This window comes from Urocitellus parryii, chromosome 6 (genome assembly GCF_045843805.1).
Source record: "Urocitellus parryii isolate mUroPar1 chromosome 6, mUroPar1.hap1, whole genome shotgun sequence".
In the NCBI taxonomy this organism is placed as follows: Eukaryota; Metazoa; Chordata; class Mammalia; order Rodentia; family Sciuridae; genus Urocitellus; species Urocitellus parryii.
Genome location: NC_135536.1, coordinates 9,087,374 through 9,106,676, shown reverse-complemented (window position 1 = coordinate 9,106,676; position 19,303 = coordinate 9,087,374). Strand labels below are relative to the sequence as shown.

Here is a 19,303-nt window from a genome sequence, read left to right as displayed (position 1 = left end):
ATACAAAAGACTTGAACTTTAAAATATTTTGTTTCTTAAAACAGACTAAGCTGGGGCATAGTGGGTTATGCTTATGATCCCGGCAGTTTGGGAGGCAGAGACAGGAGGATCGCATGTTTAAGGCTGTATCTCAAAATTAAAAGGCTGGGGACTTGGCCCCATGGTTAATCACCCTTGGTTTCAATCCCTTATCGGGAAGAAAAATAGAAAATCAAAAAACCTAGAGCATGTTAAGGTAAAAGGCATTCATTGAATTTAAGCCTAAGGAATGTGTAACAGGCTCCTTGGTTCAAATTCAGGCTGTATTGCTTCCCATCTGTGACACTTTGGCATGTTATATGACAAGCATCTGTTCTTGATTTTTCTCATTACTAAAATCAGGTTAATGCTTTTACCTGTCTCATTTGGTATTTCATGAGGATTAAATCAATTCGTGTAAAAAGTGGCTTAGACTAGTGCCAGCCACACAGTAAATGCTCATATTGACTTGTTATTATCATCACCATCATCATTTATAATCTAGGGATAGGTATATAAATTTTGACGGGGAGGAAGAAATCTAAAATGAAATTCTGGAATTAAATAGAATATTATGTTACTTTTTCTTTATATTCTTCTCAGTGCTGGGCATCAACCCAGGGTCCCATGCTTACTGAGCATGTACACTGTGACTGAACTGTACTCCCAACCTTTGACGTTACTTTTACAAAGTGCTTGTCTCTCCCCAGCACTGCAGACATTCTCTTAATCTATTTGTACCATGAATTACCTAATCTAGAAAGTGACAAAAATATGCATGTATTGCTAAGCAATTTTAGTTTTATATTGTCAGGAAGAACATTTGTCTTCTAATTCTTTGAGATTGTATTATTGTTTTTTCTTTTATAGTGCTGGGGATCAAACTCGGGGCCTCATGCATATAGCAGGTGCTCTACCCAGCCCTGATATTATATTAATTAATGAATTAAATTGTACTTAAATGTAAATTTATATATATATATATATATATTATGTTTGAATAAATATATATATTTTGTTTTCAGAAGTGAATATAAATAGCCTACCATTCCTTTTATTAAAATATTTATAATAAGGGTTAATTAGATTGTCTGTTATCCTAGATTCATACTAGTTTTTAAACTTACTGTTAAATGATAACAGTATATTTGGAACAACTAGTGTATAGATACGAGAATTTTGGATGTTTTATTTTTATTATGTTTTTGTATAGTATTTCTCTAGAACTATTTAACAGAAAATTATGATCACTAACTTATTTGTTTACAAATGAAGTTAAGTGTTTACAATTTGTGTTGCAATGACTGGTAACAGTTAATTTCTACAGATATTATTCATTTTACATGTTATGTAATGTATATTTTTCAGTTTTTTTTTGATGCAACTTACCGTTTTATGATCCGCTTTGTTTTGAGCTTAGTATATTGTGACCATCCACCCAAATTATTTTTTAGTGGCTCCTTAAAATCTCTTTGTATGACTATAGTTTGATTAAACCCATCCTGTTTTTAAATTAATTTAGATTTTTACTAATTTCCTTTATTAAAGTAGTACTTTCTTGTTTTTATAAGTATCTGGGAGTATTGAATTCTTTAATGGTTGCATTGGACTCTAATAGCTTCTTTTTATTAATCTCTGTTTACAAAGCACTGTACCAGTCTTTTTCTGTATTTACTGTTCCAGCAACTCCTAGATATTGTCTCTTATAGAAGAAATGGAGTGGTTAAGAAACGTGTCTCTTTATACAACATAACTTTTCATGTTGAATAAAATGTGAATTAAATCTAGATCTGACTGACATGTATACATGTATTCTGTAGTATCCTCTTGTCTTATTTATCTTTTATTAGAAAATTTTGATGGAATATTTATGATTATTTGGTTTTGAGGTGTTTTGCCATCACACTTGATGTAAATGAAAAGTAGCTTAATACTGTATTGTGTCAGACCAGCCACTTAAAATATTCACTTTCACAAATTATCCTGTGGTGGGTTACCATGTGTGTGGTTACCTAGTCAGGCAGGTAACTACATGGAATTGAATATAATTTATTTACTGAACAAATCTTTCTCGTGTCTGGTAGAGTAAGGTTGGGAGTATCTTTGAATGGAAGTATACTCATTTAGAATACTGGATATTTTTGTTTCACAATTGGTTTTATAAGCAAAAGGCATTACACTCTCTTCTCCCTACCATAAGATCTTGTCTTCCCCATTTGACCCATTTTTACTTATTTATGTAAGTTGTTTTCTTAGTAATAAATCAAAGATTAGAATGTCTTGTCATTTGGGGAACTGAAGAGCAGAGCATGCATACACACCCACATATATATATTTGGTTTTGGTTTTTGTCAACAGTGTAAGTTATTTTCATTAGAATGTTTCTTTGGGAGCAGAATGTATAGCTTACTGGTGAGACTTGCCTGGTGTGCATGAAGCCTTGAGTTTGATCCCAGCACTGTATTTAAAAAAAAAAAATCCTGTAAATAAGTGAACACTAAGGTTTAATGTATCTGAAGTGGGGGAAAATGAAGCTGAGTGAACTAGCCTAATGAATAAGCTTTGTTAGCAATACTTAAAACTTTGCCACTCAGGAATCAACTTTAATCCCATAAAACTGTTTTTAGTTTTGCTTTTTTTCCCACATTATCTATTTTAGAGGGATTTTGATTGATTTGTTTTGTTTTTAAGAAGCAGAACCAACATTGGGGTTCTATATGTGGTAACTGGGTTTAGTTTTCAGAAAATTAATTTTGCTTTTATTTTTCTCAGGACAGTTTATATACAAACAAAAGTAAATATACCATATCAAAATCTAAATTACAATTACAGCAGCCGAACTCTTTGTTTTTAGAAGGTTCCTTTTTTTGAAAATAGTGAATGACAGTAAATTATACTGGATTTTATTTTTGTTTGAAATTGTGTACTTTTTATGTTCATTATGGAATAAATCAATAAATTGTACCATGTGAGGTTGTATATATGCCCATAGTCCCAACTACTGAGAGGCTGAAGCAGGAGGCTCTTTTGAGTCTAGGATTTCAAGGCCAACCTGAGCAACATAGTCAAACCCTATCTTAAAAAACAAAAAACCGGGGCTGGGCTTGTAGCTTAGTGGTAGAGTACTTGCCCCCACATGTGAGGCACTGGGTTCATTCTCCAGTACCACATAAACAACTAAATAATAGTGGCTGGGATTGTGGCTCAGAGGAACTGTGCTTGCCTCACATGCGAGAGGCACTGGGTTTGATCCTCAGCACCACTTAAAAATAAACAGTAAATAATAACGGGCTGGGTATATAGCTCAGTTGGTAGAATGCTTGCCTAGCACGCACAAGGCCTTGGGTTCAATCCTTAGCACCACACCAAAAAAAAAAAGAAGGTATTGTGTCCATCTAAAACTAAAAATATTTTATATCTATAGATATTTTATATATATAAAAACACACTTTTTAAAAATTAATTATTTTAACCCACCCTCTTTAGCTAGCCTGGCATTTGCCTGTAACTTTGGCTATCCTGGAGTTTGAGGCGGTATGATCGAATAGTGAAAGGCCAACCTGGGCACCTTAGTGAGATCCTGTATCAAAATAAAGTAGAAGGGCTAGGGGTATTGCCCTTGCTTGTCCTCAATTAAATCTCCAGTACTGCAAAAAAGAAAAATTACTTTAAATCCACTAGCCAGATAGTCGTTGCTAATATCATATTTATTAAGACATTTTTTCTTCATGTGTGTTTCCTCATATTTACAGTCCCCGGATTCAAAATTGATGTATTTTCATATTATAGTGATTTAAGTTGCATTAGGTCTTAGTATACATGCTTAATGTAGCATTCCTTTCCCCTCTTTTATCACATGGAACTATAGTTCAATCAAGACATAATAAGTTCCATATCTTTGCCTTTTATATTCGGCACGACAGACTTATCTGCTTTATGCTTTTTAGTAAAAAGTATGTCAGTTAAGAGTTTTCATGTTTCAAAGATCTGGGTGAAATAAAGATATATTTAATTAAATATTTTGTTGATTGCAGCATTCAACAGAAGGTGTCAAATTATCAGCTCTGAATGACAGCAGCCTTGACTTGTCTATGGACAGTGATAACAGCATGTCTGTGCCTTCACCTACTAGTGCTATGAAGACCAGTCCATTGAACAGTTCTGGCAGCTCTCAGGGGTAAGGAAACAAGGGAAGTAGAAGTGGAAAGATTAGCTGTTTGCTGAACACATTAAAATGTATTCTCTTGTGGCATTAAAGTAATCTGTTAATGTTTACTCCCTAATTTTTTAAAAATAGCAATTTAACTCCCTAGTTGTGAGACAGTTTTTAGTTTTGACCTAGCATATATTTGTATTTCATTTTTGAAACTGGTATGTCTTTGATTTAAGAATGAATATAGCACCTTCATCCTTCTTGATTTATATATTTAGACAGCTACTGATAGAGGATGCTATATGGTATGCTAAGAAGAATAGACAAAAGGGATACTACCTTTCTATCCTAGAGCTGCTTATTTGGAACAGGAGAGCTTATCTGTGAATCCATTTGTGAACTTCTGAAGAGGGTAAAGGTCCAGCATAGAGTGGTTTCAGATAGAAAAACCTTTTTAAGAAGAGCTACTTCTTTTAAAACGGTTAAAATATTTTGAAAGAAGAACATATCTGTGGTAGTGAAAATTAGAACACAGTAAAGCCATATTTATGTTTAATAAGTTGACAAACTTGAAACTTTAAAAGTTGGAGTGTCAGTTAATATGCAGTCATTGGCAGAGGTGCAGTTTGGGGAAGATTTCTGAAAAAATGTGAAATAGAAAATGCCTATGCACAGATGAGTTCATGGAGTTTTTTTTTCATTTTGACTTGGCATGCATGTTTTTTAAAGCTTAAGCTAATCATATATAATCCAAAGACTTCAACCCTGAACATGTCTTATAAATTTTGGAGTTATAAAACAAATTTCATTTTGTTAGAACATTAACTTTTATACTTACATTATTTAAATTTTTTTTTGGTGAGGGGTGAAGAAGCAAATATTTAAAATAAGAATCTTGTGTAATTTGAGTTTAGTGCAAGTACATGAATTCACAAATTTGGTCTTGCAGTTTAGTTTCTTAAAGTAATATTAAATTCCTTCTGAAAGTAAAAATTTAGTTTTGGTAGGTAATACTGGGGATTGAACTTCAGGACTTTTGAACATCCTGGGTAACACTCCCCAGGTCTGAAAATAAAATTTTTAGTCATTTAATATCCCCTTCAGGGCTCTATTTTCAGTCCTTTATCTCTCTGGAAGTGGTTTTACCTTTTCTGTTAATTCCATTTACTTACATATCCTCACAAACACCAAAATTTTTTTGTTTCTTCAGTGCTGAGAATCAAACCCAAGGCCTTGGGAATGCTAGGCAAGTGTTCTACTGCTAAACTACATCCCCCAGCCCTTTCTTAAAGTTTTATTTTGAGACAGGGTCTTGCTAAATTGCCTAGGTTCTCCTGAGCTTGGGATCCTCCTGCCTCAGCCTCCAGAGTAGCTGTGGGATTATAGGTGTGTGCCATCACACACACTGTAAGCTCCATAGCTTAAAAAAGTGGACTGCTCTGTGGTTCCATGTAAATACCAGAAACCCCTCCCCAAAAAAGTGCTCCAAGTGTTGCCCACCTTGTCCTCATGGCTCCATAATTCCTCAGCTTCAGGGTGTGAGCTATGGCCGAAGGAGAGTAGGGTAACCAGAGCATTTTTTGCTTTTATTTTTCTTTCAGGAGAGTAAAAACTAGCTTATTTAAATGTCCTTATGATAATTACTAGAGACAGAAAAGTGGATATAGGAGAATAAAGAAGTGGTGAGTTTCCTTTACTTCTAAGAGGTACTGGGGTCCAGAATGTAGAAGAATGGATTGGGCGTTGATAAATAATGAGACAATGAATATAATCTCATTGAATAGGAAAGAAGAGGGGTTATGATAGAAGCAGGTATGTCTCATATTTATACTTGAAATTTTGGTTAATTCCTTATGGTTGATGGCTTTGGTTGTGAGTTCAAAAATAGGTCATTTGCCAAGACTGGCCTGTGAAAACAGAGGAAACACCAGAGAGAATTTTGAGGAGGCACAAAGGAGGGTTTAAAATCACTTATTTCTAAAGTAAAATATTAAAATATCCTCTGGTTACTTGAGAGTCTTTGTTGCTAACTTGGCAACTGGATGGGCTTTTAGGGTTTTCTATACCCTTAGATTTTATGTGCAGAAATTTATTTCTGTTTATTAGACCGTTTTTCTATTCTTTTTTAATAGCACCTGATGCCTTCACATCACTTAAGAACAGATCTGTTAGAACTATTTCATCCACTGTGGTAGTTACTAACTTTATGTGGCGTTAAATTTAACTAATATTTAATATTAGAGAAATAACATTAAGTACTCAGTTTTCACTGACTATATTTGAAGGTTAGAATGGCCACATGTTTGTATTGGCAACAGTGTTAAACAGCATAAATAAAAGAACATTTCTGTTGTTCCACAAAAGTCTGTTCGTCAGTATTGCTTTATAGATTATTTAATATTCAATTTTTTGTTTGTTTGTTTAGCAGAAACAGTCCTGCTCCAGCTGTGACAGCAGCATCTGTGACCAACATACAGGCTACTGAAGTTTCTACGCCACAAGTAAATTCCAGTGAAAGCTCAGGGGGTAAGGAGATTGATTTGACAAGTTTGAGAACTTTTACATTATAATTAGTTTTAGTCTTCATTTTAGAAAAATGAGTTTGTTGATTAAATCGTTTGAATTCAGGTTTTAATATTGTTTTATTATTTGTAGGTAAAGTTATTTATGAAATCAAATTCTGAGAGATAAAAGCTTTCTCTGAAATTGATGTTGATGTTATTATTTTAATTTATATGTATTCACGTATTTACTGTTTAGGTACATCAAGTGAAAGCATTCCTCAAACTGCCACACAACCAGCCATTTCTCCACCACCAAAGCCTACGGTCTCCAGAGTTGTTTCCTCAACACGTCTGGTAAACCCACCACCTAGACCTTCAGGAAATGCAACAACAAAAATACCTAACCCTATAGTAGGAGTCAAGAGGACATCGTCACCTCATAAAGAAGAGAGTCCCAAGAAAACCAAAACAGAAGAGGTATATCTATCTATCTGTTCTCACACACACATACACCCCTAAATCCACACACATGCAGACATGTACTTGTTAGTTAGCTGTGGCAACACAAGGTTGCCTGTTTTTAAATGCAGTGGAAAAAAATCATTTGTTAGCCAAAAATGAGTTCTGAAGCTTTGAAAAAGCATTTGGTGTGTCTGTAGTGGTTTAGTGCTACAATTTCTCTTCACCTTTTCCTTCTCATTAGTAACTATCTCTTCTGTTTAAGCCTGGACTTTGGGGCAGGGGTTGGGGTAAGGAGAGCCCTGTGTTTTGAGTTGCATTCAGGGCCTCTCTTCACTAATGACAGGCAAGCCCTCTACCACTGAGCTATAATTACCCCAGTCCATGAAACTTTTTAAACATGTTTGTAGTTTGTAACAGAATTACATGTTATCTTCATTTATTATTCTCTCTTATTTGTACTCATTTCTTCATGGCCTCCTGGGGCAGTTGTATGGAATTTGAACCTTATGCATGCTTTAGCTTACACCACCAGTCCTCAGGTGCTTCTTATTTAATAATAGAGCAAAGTTGCAAAGTCACATTAGTTTTGCAGCCTTGAATGATTACTTCCTACAACCTTCAGGAAGCTTTTTAACATTAATTATTTTTTCTATTTTAAAAATAACAACTGTATTTGGCTTACTTTATTGCATTCTCAAAAGTGCATATTGATTTTGTCTTTGTTGTGCAGGGGCTCTGACTCAAGAAACAGATTCAGGGTTTAACAGGTGAAAGAAGGCAGTTAAGACAGTAGACATGTTTTATTCAGTGGTGGCCACAGCCATTAACTGGCTCCCAGCTTTGTCTCCAGTTCTCAGCCAGTTCCATTTTAGGCCCTTTCTAGCCCATTTCCAAAGGCTTTTTTTTATATACAAGACACAGAAGGTACACTACCAACAGCTTACACGTGGGTAGGGAGGTACATGTTCAGAAGTTAATGTCTATCCATGAAATCACAGTGTTTCTGGCCTTGACTAACCATAACATAGCTAGTTCCCAGCCCTGACTACACACTAAAACATTAACAAAGCCTTTTGAAAGTGTCTGCCTGGGAGCCTAACTACAGCCATTTGGGGGCCTGCCCCAACAGTCTTTTATTTCCATTTCTTATTTTTTGCATTGGGACTAAACCCAGGCCGTTAGTTATGCTAAGCAAGCTTCACCCTTAGCCCCTTCTATTGTAACAAGACAATAGAAGTTGTCTTGTTAAACAATTTCATCTCTCTTGAGCTACTCTCATCTTTTCATATTAGTGAGGCAGTCACCATTGCCCTGGAGATGATAGGATAAAACATCAATTTCACTGTGATATATTTATCTATCTGCATATATGTGTGTGTGTGTGTAAGTATGTGTATGTGTGTGTGTGTGTATCAAATGTTTTTTAATTGAAAGGATTTTTAGAATGGAAAAAAAGAATCTGAGTTTCTCATGGTTTCCTTTGTGTTTTGATTGGTAATAGTGAAAATTTAATTGTTTCTAATTGACCCTTGTCTTGAAATAGACATGTTAAGACAAATGATCAACTAAAAATGAATATTGTGCATTTTGTCACTAGTAAGACAATGATTTTTATTGTTAAATTACTTTTTCTGTTTTTTTATTCTTTTATACAACACACATCTTTGTTTTGTTTTTTAATTAGAGATTCAAAAAAATTGTAGTTGCAAATGGACAGAATGCCTTTATTTATTTATATTTTTTTTAATGTTGTACTGAGGATCAAACCCAGTGCCTTACACATGATAGGCAAACACTTTGCCATTGAGCTACAGCCCCAGCCCCTTAAGTAGAGATTTTAAGGCCTCTTCCAGATAACTTTGAATGAGAACCATTGAAGGAATCAGGCCTAGGAATCTTATTAGAAGCCTCTCTACCACATGATTGTGTTGTGAAGCAACCTAAGAGGAAAGTTGATGTTGTGTTCTTCAGGATTTCATGTACTAGTTTGGTGTAAATTACACATTCTGCCTACTCATGCTGTTTGGAGTTGTCAGAGCATTTCAGAATGCAAGTTTCTTTATACCCTAGTAAAGGATAAGTGTAACTCTAGACTGAACATTTGGTTTCCTTAATGTTATAAGTGGCACCCAAGGAGCTGTTAGTAAATAAATGTATACCGGCACAATGTTTGTAATTTTGTTAGGACTTCTATTGGTAGAATAATGATCATGTTTCCTGTAAAGTGTAGAGAAGCCGTAGGAATATAAAAATTTTAAATTTAGTATGGAAAATTTAAAATATATATGAAAGTAACGCTCACTTAATATACCTATTACATAGTTACAGTTATAATGAATGCTTAGCCAATCTCTGTACCCTCATTTCTGTTAGACATTTGCATTTCCCCCCATGTCCTTGAATTATTTAGAAACAAAAGTCTGACAGGTATCATTTAATAGAATTTTTTATGTCATGCATTTATAAAAGAATGCATAAACAAAATGACTCACTCTTCCAAAACTAATATAATATCATCAAATATCTATCTAGTGACTGTTCAATGTCTTTGATCAACTTGATTTTTTTAATAGTCTCTGTTAAATATGGAACTAAATAAGATTCCTGTGTTAAAATTATTTGATGTTTTTTAAGTTATCCTTTATTTCTTAAATTTTTTTTTTTAAATAGCTTTTTTAGTTGTAGGTGGACACAATACCTTTATTGTGGGGCTGAGGATCGAACCCAGTGCCTCTTAAATGCTAGGCAAGTACTCTACAACTGAGCTACAACACCAGCCCCTTAAGTTAGCCTTTAAAATACAGATTCTCCCTTTCTTTCCCCCCATGTAATATTTTTGTTACATAATTTTCTTAGGATTTTGCTTATAGTATCTCCATGGAGTTGATTAACAAGTATAGAATTTTAAGGTAAAGAAATGATCTTAGTTTATTTCATAAGCTTATTGCATTTCCTAGCAGAGGAACTTGAGGCTCATTGGCTTTTCCAGATATAAAGCTAATTTTAGTCAGAGGCAGGATTAGAATTGAGCCCAAAATCTCATGGTGCTGCAGTTGAAAAAGTATCATATCCTGAAGTTTTTTCAGTACATAGAAATGATAATGTAAAGTAAAATTAGAAGAAAAGTTTGCTCTTTCTTCTGGATTGTATGGATAAATTAGGCTGTCTATATTATAAAAACTTCTTTTGTGGGGGGACATTTCAAACACGTACAAAAGTATGATGAGCTTTGCTATTTGCATCACCTATCTTCAGCATTCAACTCCCAGCCAGACTTTTTGGTATGTGGGTACTATCTCACTCCCTTCTCCATTGTTTTGAAGCAAACTCTAGGCATATTGTTTCAGCCTGAAATATTTCAGTGTGTATCTAAAAAATTAAATACTTCAAAAAATATACTACAGTACATTTATCACTGTTATTAATTTTATAGTGTCACATATTCAGTGTTCATGTTTTTAGAGTTTGTGACATAAATCTGTATTTTTAAAATTATTTGCAGAACGCGACTGATGTTTTTATTAAAATTAGTGATTTTTTTTGGTATTAAATCTGTTTTAATCTATAATTTAGCCTGTGGCTTCTATGTCTTTTTTTAAAAGCTGTGATGTAAAATTAGGGACTGTGATTGTGCCTCAGTGGTAGAGTGCTTGCCTAGCATACGTGAGACCCCGGGTTTGATCCTCGGCACCACATAAAAATAAATGCAAAGGTATTGTGTCCATCTACAACTAAAAAATATTTTAAAAAATAAAATTTTCTGTTCAGTAAACACAACTGAGAAAATAGTCTCAATACAGTTTTTAAGACTCTAGGAGGGCATGTTGATTTTAAACTTTGCATTCTTTGTGATGTCAATCGTCCTTTCAAGGAAAGTTGATGTGGTGTTCTTCAGGATTTCATCAACGTTTTACATGATCACACATGTGAGTTTCCTCCAGCTGGAAGGACAGTACTCCAACTTCTTAAACTTGTTTGATTAACTAGCATTTTCTTTCCTTACAAAAAATATTTTAGAAACTTAGTGGTTTGGGGAATGTACTTTAGATGGTGATTATCTGCAAAAACAGTTTTCCTCATGCTTTTAAAAAATTAGTGTTTACTACTGAAGCCACATTAAATGAATTAATCTCAAAGAATCCTTTTCATAGAGAGTCCTCAATCTATTTTAAGGCTCTAGCTAGCTGATCTTATAGGTTGATTATTTTATAGTTTTGGAAAAATAATAAATTGAAGCATTGATTGGCAAATAATCTAAATTTTTTTCATTTTAGAGAATAAAGCTTTTTTTTTTAAAAACAGGATGAAACAAGCGAAGATGCTAACTGTCTTGCTTTGAGTGGACATGATAAAACAGAAACAAAGGTATATTAATTTAGCCTTTAGAATACATACACAATTAAGAGTACAGAAGATGTGATAGAAATGTCTGTAGAATAATGTATTATATTTTGTGCTAGTTTTTTTTTCCAGTATTGTTTTTAGTAAAGTATTTGTTCCTTTTCAATGTTAATTAATGCCTAAAGCTGAAGGGAATATAGTGGTGAGAGAGACATGCAGGTAGATGTAAGTAATTATATTATTAAAGAAAATTAAAGTAATTGAGGGCCGGGGGCAAAGGGTCAAGAGGAGTAAGGTACTGATTTTGGACCCCAGAGATAGTAAAAGGCTTTATGGAAGAATTTGAAATGGTTCTTGGGTGATGTATAGGATTTGGGGCTGTCTTCCATTAGTAGGCCATCTCAATATTGGTTTGAGTGTAGTGCAGAGGACTTGTTTTTGACAGAAGATTTTGGCTAGAACCTGGGGTACATGAGACTTTGATGAAATAGGTAGGGTGGAGAGTTTGTTTTTTCCAAACATTAAAGACTTGGAATGTTATTTCTTCAGAAGTTGAAAAATTCTGAAGGCTATTAATGTCATTCCTATTTGTTATAGAAAAATTAGAAAGTTTCCTCCTTTCCCCAAATTCCCATTCAGATTCCCATGATCAATATTTAACAAGTGTTCTTTTGGCATCTTTCTAGATTTTGCATGTGCCCTCATGTAAGCATATACCAATGCCTTTTGCTTTCTAATAATAATTCACTTTGTAAATCAAGAAAACATATTCATGTCATTATGTTACTAAAAATCTACAAAATTATTGTTATGACTGCATGGAAGGCTATTTATTGCCTTATTTTATTCAACTAGTTTCCTGTCATTAGCACTTGTTTCCATTAAAAAAAAAAGTTGAACTTTCTTGCTGTAGCATTGACTAAAACTAAATAAATACTTGCCACCCATTCCCATTTATTTAGGATAAACTAGTGTAAGATTTATTATTATGGCAAATAGTATGTTTTGATTTTAACTCTGAATACACATTGCCAAGTTGTGCCCAGAAAGGCTGTGTGTTCTCCATTGTTAATCTTACATCCTATTTGCCTTTCTCAGATTCTTGGGAGAAAACTGATATTTCATGGTTTTATATTTGCATGCATGTTTTTTAAAAATTTAAGTTTATTTTCATTTATATGTGCACACATGTATTATTTTCTTTTGTGCACTGCTTTGAAAAAGTATCGAATGGTTTGCCTTGCCTTTCAGTAGAATCAGTTCTCATTCAGAGACATATTTTCTACTTTTAATTAAAGGTGTAGAACAATTTAATAATAATGAATTTTTTATTTCTTTATTTTTTTGCATATAGTTAAGAGCTTTCTTTGGGTTTATATTCTGTTAATTATTGCCTGGGCAACATTTCTTAATAGGCCACTGTCTTCAATTATTGCTTGCTTAAAATTGTCCGGGTTGGAGCTATTTGAAGTCAGGAGATACTTTAACCATGCCTCAGAAGATTTAAGTAGGCAAATAGAAATTTATGAACATTTGAAATGGTGAAATAACCTATAACAAGACTTAATAAATGATTTTATAATATAGTCACATCTCTCTCTTGATCCCTCCTGTTTTCCAGTTTGTCTTCTTTATTAGCCACCAAACCCAGTTATGTTCTTTTATTCTTTGTTAAGTCTCTTTTCCCCCCTCCCCATCCTCTTTGTCTCACAGGAACAACTTGATACAGAGACAAGTACAACTCAATCAGAAACTATTCAGACAGCGTCTTCTCTGTTGGCCTCTCAGGTACTAAGTACAACAAGCAAGGAGAATTTTGTTCATGTTCTTAAGATTAGTTGGTTTATTGAATTAAAGTGGGCATTCATATTAGACTATTAAAATTATCTTTGTGAAAATAATTGCTTGCAAGCCTATGGGTGTGTTTATTGTAGTTTAAAGACAGGGCACTGGATGTGATGGAACAGAGCTTTTGTGCTGCCAGAATAACTAGCTGGGCACAGTGGCATCACCTGTAGTCCTAGCTTCTCAGGAGACTGAGGTGGGAGAATGGCTTGAGCCCTCAGGTTGAGACCAGCCTGGGCAACAGAGCAAGAGGTAGATCCCATCTCATTTGGGTGGGGGTAGGGGGGAGATACTATAGCTCTGTCTCTTATAAATCACTTGAATCCTCACTGGTCATATTCATAGGTTTGTGTAAAGGTCAAAGAGTGAAATTTAAGCCAGAAAAGAACTAAAAAACAAATTTTTTTCTAAGACTAATAATTTTAAAACTTGTTTCTGTGTTCAGTACTGATTTTCAATTACTTGATATTTAATCTGTATTTCTTTAGAATTATTTTTTCAATTTTACCATTAATTTTCCTTGTGACTGTTCCTTACGTACGTAGGCATCTGGGGTCTTTTTTCATTGATTTGCAAACCTTCGTTTTGCTTGGGAAATAACTATTCTCTTGAATTCCTTGAAATTGAATCAATCCCAGATAGGTCAAACTTTGACACAAAGTTAATATTTCTTTAAGTAGATAACTAAACTGAATAACTTCTACAAGGTAACAGGACAGCTGCTGCCAAGAGATGTTGCTGTACTGATACATGATGATGCTTTGTTCTGTGGTTCAGTTGTTTTAATGTGATCATTTAAAAATGTACTTTTATAGGATGTTAATTTCCAGAGTCTTTAAAGACACATATACTACATATTATGTTTAGTTTTGAAATTTTATTGTTATCTAAAAACTTTTGGGAGAGGTAAATAAAAACAACCTGAGAAGGTATACTTAATATTGTTTATCAAGCTTGTTTATCAAGCTCAAACTATACATTGATTGTGATTACATGCCTTTTGGTTTGCTGTGATACTTTCTCTGGAAATATTTTCATAGTTTGTCTTATTGAGTTCATTTCTATAGAATTAGGAGCCATTTTAAAGTATTATTCTGAGTAGAATTTTTTTTCTAGTGAAAAATTTTTAAAGCCAATAAAAGAAAAAGCACTTAGAAAACAAATGATGTTGACTTTAAAATAAAGAAACACATTCTTCTATTTTTTGCTATTAGGGATATACTTATTTCTGGTGAGGTGGTGATATCTAACTAATGAGTCTTTTTATTCTTTTGAGGTAAATCTTGAAATATTTACAGATAGGATTTCTAAGATTTGCTTCAGAATAATTTAGGGACTAACAGTGGGAGGATGGTAGATTGGCTTTCTTTGACACTGGATAAGCTGGATAATGAATACATCAGGGTTCATTATGTAGTGCTCTCTACTTTTGTGTATGTTTTAGAATTTTTCAGAATAAAACATCTAATAATTGGTCTATTCTCAAATGTTAAAGGCTTGTGATTTAATCTGTTTAAAGTAATAAGAAAGACTTATAAAATTTCAGATAAAGTTTTGCTCATTTGTATGCATTTCATTTTTTAATGTACAGTGTCAGAAAATAGTTTATGGACGAATGCTGGCTTCTGTGTGTAAGGTGAACTTTAAGTATTCTCCCACATGGGGGTGCTCCAGCACCAGTTAATATTACTGCTATGGGTGTTACAAGTAAATGCAGTCTAACATTACCTTATAATTATATAGTAGGTGATTTTTTAGAGGAATATGCTTTTAAGAGTTTCATTTGAAATTTACTTGAGTTTCCTATGTATCGATAAAAATTTTTTAAAAAAATAGTCTTATTTGAAAATTCCTGAGGATAGAATAATGTGATAATAATAGTTGTGTTTATTTGTATTGCATTTTGACAGCACTTCTGAGCATTACATTTTTAATACTTTCTTATGATAAGGTTCCATCATTTCTTAGGAAGTAAAGCAGTGGAAAGTACATCTCATTGCTAAATTGTAGTACATTGAACGATGATGTGTTCTTTGCTTTCATTCTCAGAAAACATCAAGTACAGACCTTTCTGATATCCCTGCTCTCCCTGCAAATCCTATTCCTGTTATCAAGAATTCAATAAAACTGAGATTGAATCGGTAAAAACAACCTCAGGGGTCCATAAACAATATCTGCCAACTCAACCTGTTGTCTTCAAATGCTAAAAAAGGAGCATGGAGGGTACAAGACTAGACATGACTGAAAATGGATTTAGTTTTTTTGGTGACCTCCCTTACTGGGCTAATCAGCACTTGATCCGAAGTCCAGGTTAGTATGTGAAGCCAGGAGTACTATTATTATTGTGTTAGCAACAGTTGCATTAACTATTTCCAAAAAAATTACTGCCTTTAAATAAGAAAAGAAAAAAAAAGAAGAAGAAAACAAAAAACAAACAAAAAAAAACACCTCAAGCTATATTTGTATTCATAATTGACATCTGGATTGGGTTTATGTTTGATGCATTGTTTGGAAATTTTGCAATACAAACTGGCATAATTCCTTATTCTGATGATGCACTTTTATGTATTTTTTATTAGAAAGTAGAACTAATTTTAGATTTTTCAGCTTGATGGATTTTCGTTTTTTCCTGAAGAATTTCCTTTAACATTTATCTTCACATTGGATACCATTGTGCAGTGGTGTATCATCATACTTCAGAGAAAGAACAGGAGGACATCCAGTTCAGTCCCTGTGAGGTAGCTGTGACCCTAACAATGAAATGTCAACTCTAGGGCATACATTTGACATTGAAAGAATAATGAGGAAATACTTGGTTTTGATGGGGTTATGATTAAGAAATGATATATTGGTTTTATTTATAGAATTGTTTTATAGTGCATACAAATCAGCGATCAGCCAATAAATACATTTCTTTGAGCTTACTCTGAAGCTCTGTATTCTTTTGCCTTCAATCTGTTGTCTTCAAAACAAATTTAAAAAGCTTTTTAAGCCTTCCCTCTTTTCTATTTTTCCTTTTGCTTGTATGCACAAAGTAGGGCTTAATTCACAAAAACCAAAATGCCAGTATTTTCTTAAGCCATGACGTGAAACCAGTGACCCTGTGGCTACATGGCACAGAACACTAAATTTTGGTCCCATGGCTAAAACTTTAGGTTGACTAAAAGTAACGCCTGTGAAACATGATATCTATCTTGGATGGCTGTTCGATCTCTAAGAGGAATTTTGTACACTCCACAGAACTCTCCTGTTCCTGTCTATAGTAAATTGATTTTCAATTTTAAACATGTGGACAAAAAGGCATTTTCTTCAAGATTTTTAACTGATTATTTTTAACTGGTTTATCAAAATTTATCAGTAAATTTTACATACAGAAACATTTTGAAAATCATTTCTAGCAAGCACTTGACATCTAGTCAGTCAGCCCTGTACTCCTTTTTTATTTTGATTTATTCTATCAAAAGATTAGAAATTTCCTTTAAAGAATAGTTTCTCATAATTGAGCAGCAGAACATCCATCTTTATGAAGAATGAGGGATGCCGGATGTTGATAAGCTTCTGATTTCTTATCTGGACAGAGCAGTCTAACAGATATTTCTGATGAGCATGTTTCATGAATCCTCCGTCGTGCTCCATCTTATCACATGTGCATTTTTCATGTTAAATCGCAATTACTTAAACTCTTCCCTTGTCCTTCTAAATTAATTTTCCAAAGTTGGAGTGTAGTCTTTGCCCTTAGGCTATGCATTAATTGAGGCTTTCCTTTCACCATGACTTTATAATGTCTAGTAGACAACATTTCCACTTCCCACATCTCTGCTCTGCACAGTCACCTGGCCCTTCCTCCCACCACCTAAGGGAAAAAGATGGTCAACTAACAGGTGAAGTGTACAAGGTGTCTGTGTTTTGTGTAGCTTCAGAGTTAGATTGATATTGCCAGGCACAGATTTAGTCTTGTCATTTTGTTTACACATTGGGGGAAAAAAATTCAGTTTATTAAATGTTTCATGTAACTGCATCCAAGTTTTGCCAGGCTGGAAACTTGGACCTTTTCTGTGTAGTGACTTTTTAATTCTAGTTTTCATAACCTGGAGATCAGACTGTTGCTTTCGCATGATATATGTAGTGTCTCATGACTGGAGTTTGCTTTGTTTTATAGTATCTGTACTCCTTGTATTTTTCAAGAGCTATTTTGTAAACAGATGATGTATTTCTCCATTGAAAACACAATAAAATTAAAAAAAAAAAAAAAAACAGCACAATCCCAAAGTTGGCTGATTTCTTTTGACTCTTTGTTTTTTTATGTCATAATCAGCTATTTGGTGTTTTTTTTTTTCTTTTTCCATATAATTGATCTTTAGAGGGGAAAGCATGAATGTAGTTACTAATAATTCCCTTTCGGCTGTCCTGTCCTAAAATAGTCACTCTGTAGACACCATACGTCATCTGTGTGTTTATTCTGTGCAGGTGGACAGTGTCCTCTGTGCTGCCTCTTCAGAGCACTTCATCTCTGACGTCAGAAGGTGGCACTGTTGTTTTTTCAGTAAATTTAGAATTTTAGACTACAGCCAGCCAGGATGTGTTTCTTATTTTACTAAGTCCAAATCAGATACTGCTTTTCTCAAACCCCCAATTGCTTGATATTGCAGACATAACTGATGCATCAGGAGGGAGCTGCCCTGTGTTTGTGATGGCCAGCTCTTGGGTATGGTTGTCTTCAGTGTTTTGATTGAAGAGATGGCTCTCTTAATGTAAAATCCATTATTCTAAGGGACACACTGCTGTGTACATTGCATTCTTAAGATTCAGATTTCTAATGCTTTCAATATATGTATGACTGCAGTGTGGGATTATTTTTTATTAAAGTAAAATTCAACTTTTCGGCTTATTCAGCAAGAGGGAAAACATTGTAAAAATTATCTTTGCCTCCATTTTGACACTTCTAGAACTAAGCTTGCTATACTTCTTTTGCCTTGATAGAACTAACCATGGGACTGAATGTTATTCTTTCTGAATTTTGTCAGCTTTACTGCCTTTTTGTATTTCATGCATCTTGTTGAATTAGTAAAATGACTATTGAAAGTTGTGTGTTTTGTGACTCTGGGTAAAACTCTGGAATAGTTTTTATTTTTCTAATTAACACTTCTTTTTTTCTGTACATAAAAAAATGTTTTAAAACTCAGTGTAATATTAATTCCAGCAGCATTCAAGATAGCAATACATGATCAGCAGTTCCTTGTAGTATTTGATATATGAATTAATATACACAAATTTGTAGACCAAGCCTTGGAAATAGCATTAGTGCACTTTGAAGCATTTAAGTAGGAAGATAAACTGTTTTCTAGAAAGGCGTTGAATAATCCTTTGGATCTTTTGCCCATTTTAAGTCTAATAAAAAATGAAGAATAAGGAAAATTAGTTTAAGGAAAATTAGTTAACTTTTAGCCTGAATTGTATGTTTTGTTTTGTTTTTTAGTTCTCCACATTATTCCTCTTCTGTTAGCTTTTCTTCAAGCCAAAAATCACAAATGGATGCTGAACTTGGTAAATGAAGTATTACGTACGTTCTGTAATAAACATGACCTTCTGTTACCGGAGAGAAGTGGACTGTTTAATTCTGTGTTTCTAATGTTTGTAAGATCAATTCATCCTTTCTCTATTTTTACCCATTTAAAAATTTTTGTTACATTCCATATAGCTTTATTGGCACCAGGTAAGAAAGGTGGCATAAATATTTCTGACCCATGTGTTTCAGAAATGACTGTACTTCATTCTAGAAGTGATTTCACATACTTGGGAAATCATTTCTGCCTCTGCTTTTCTTCCTCAGAGACATGCTTTTGTCTCAGTATTCTGGGAATGTCCTAGCAGCTGAGGAAACCATAAAAGTATTTTGTTGAAAGGCATGGAATTTTAAAGTTCTTTTTTTCTTTACTCATCCCCTCCCAATTCACACATCTTTGTTGAAAAGGTAGAATTA

The 19,303-nt window shown here is 33.7% G+C and overlaps 1 protein-coding gene across 5 annotated transcripts in view; it reads left to right on the top strand.

Moving 5' to 3' along the window:
* Papola (poly(A) polymerase alpha) overlaps nt 1–18,925 on the top strand; it is a 63,472-nt gene extending 44,547 nt beyond the window's left edge. The window contains exons 17-23 of one of the 5 annotated variants that reach the window (XR_013343753.1): nt 4,053–4,195; nt 6,597–6,697; nt 6,932–7,152; nt 11,440–11,502; nt 13,192–13,266; nt 15,373–15,633; nt 18,800–18,925. Coding sequence is in view for 4 of the 5 variants with exons in the window: in XM_077800039.1 (XP_077656165.1) it covers nt 4,053–4,195; nt 6,597–6,697; nt 6,932–7,152; nt 11,440–11,502; nt 13,192–13,266; nt 15,373–15,468 (699 nt within the window). In the remaining variant the exon portion in view is untranslated. Of the gene's footprint in view, nt 1–4,052; nt 4,196–6,596; nt 6,698–6,931; nt 7,153–11,439; nt 11,503–13,191; nt 13,267–15,372; nt 17,174–18,799 lie in introns of those variants that run through there. The other 4 variants (XM_077800040.1, XM_077800039.1, XM_026399440.2 and 1 more) reach the window with 4 other exon arrangements.
* The last annotated feature ends 378 nt before the right edge of the window (nt 18,926–19,303 follow it).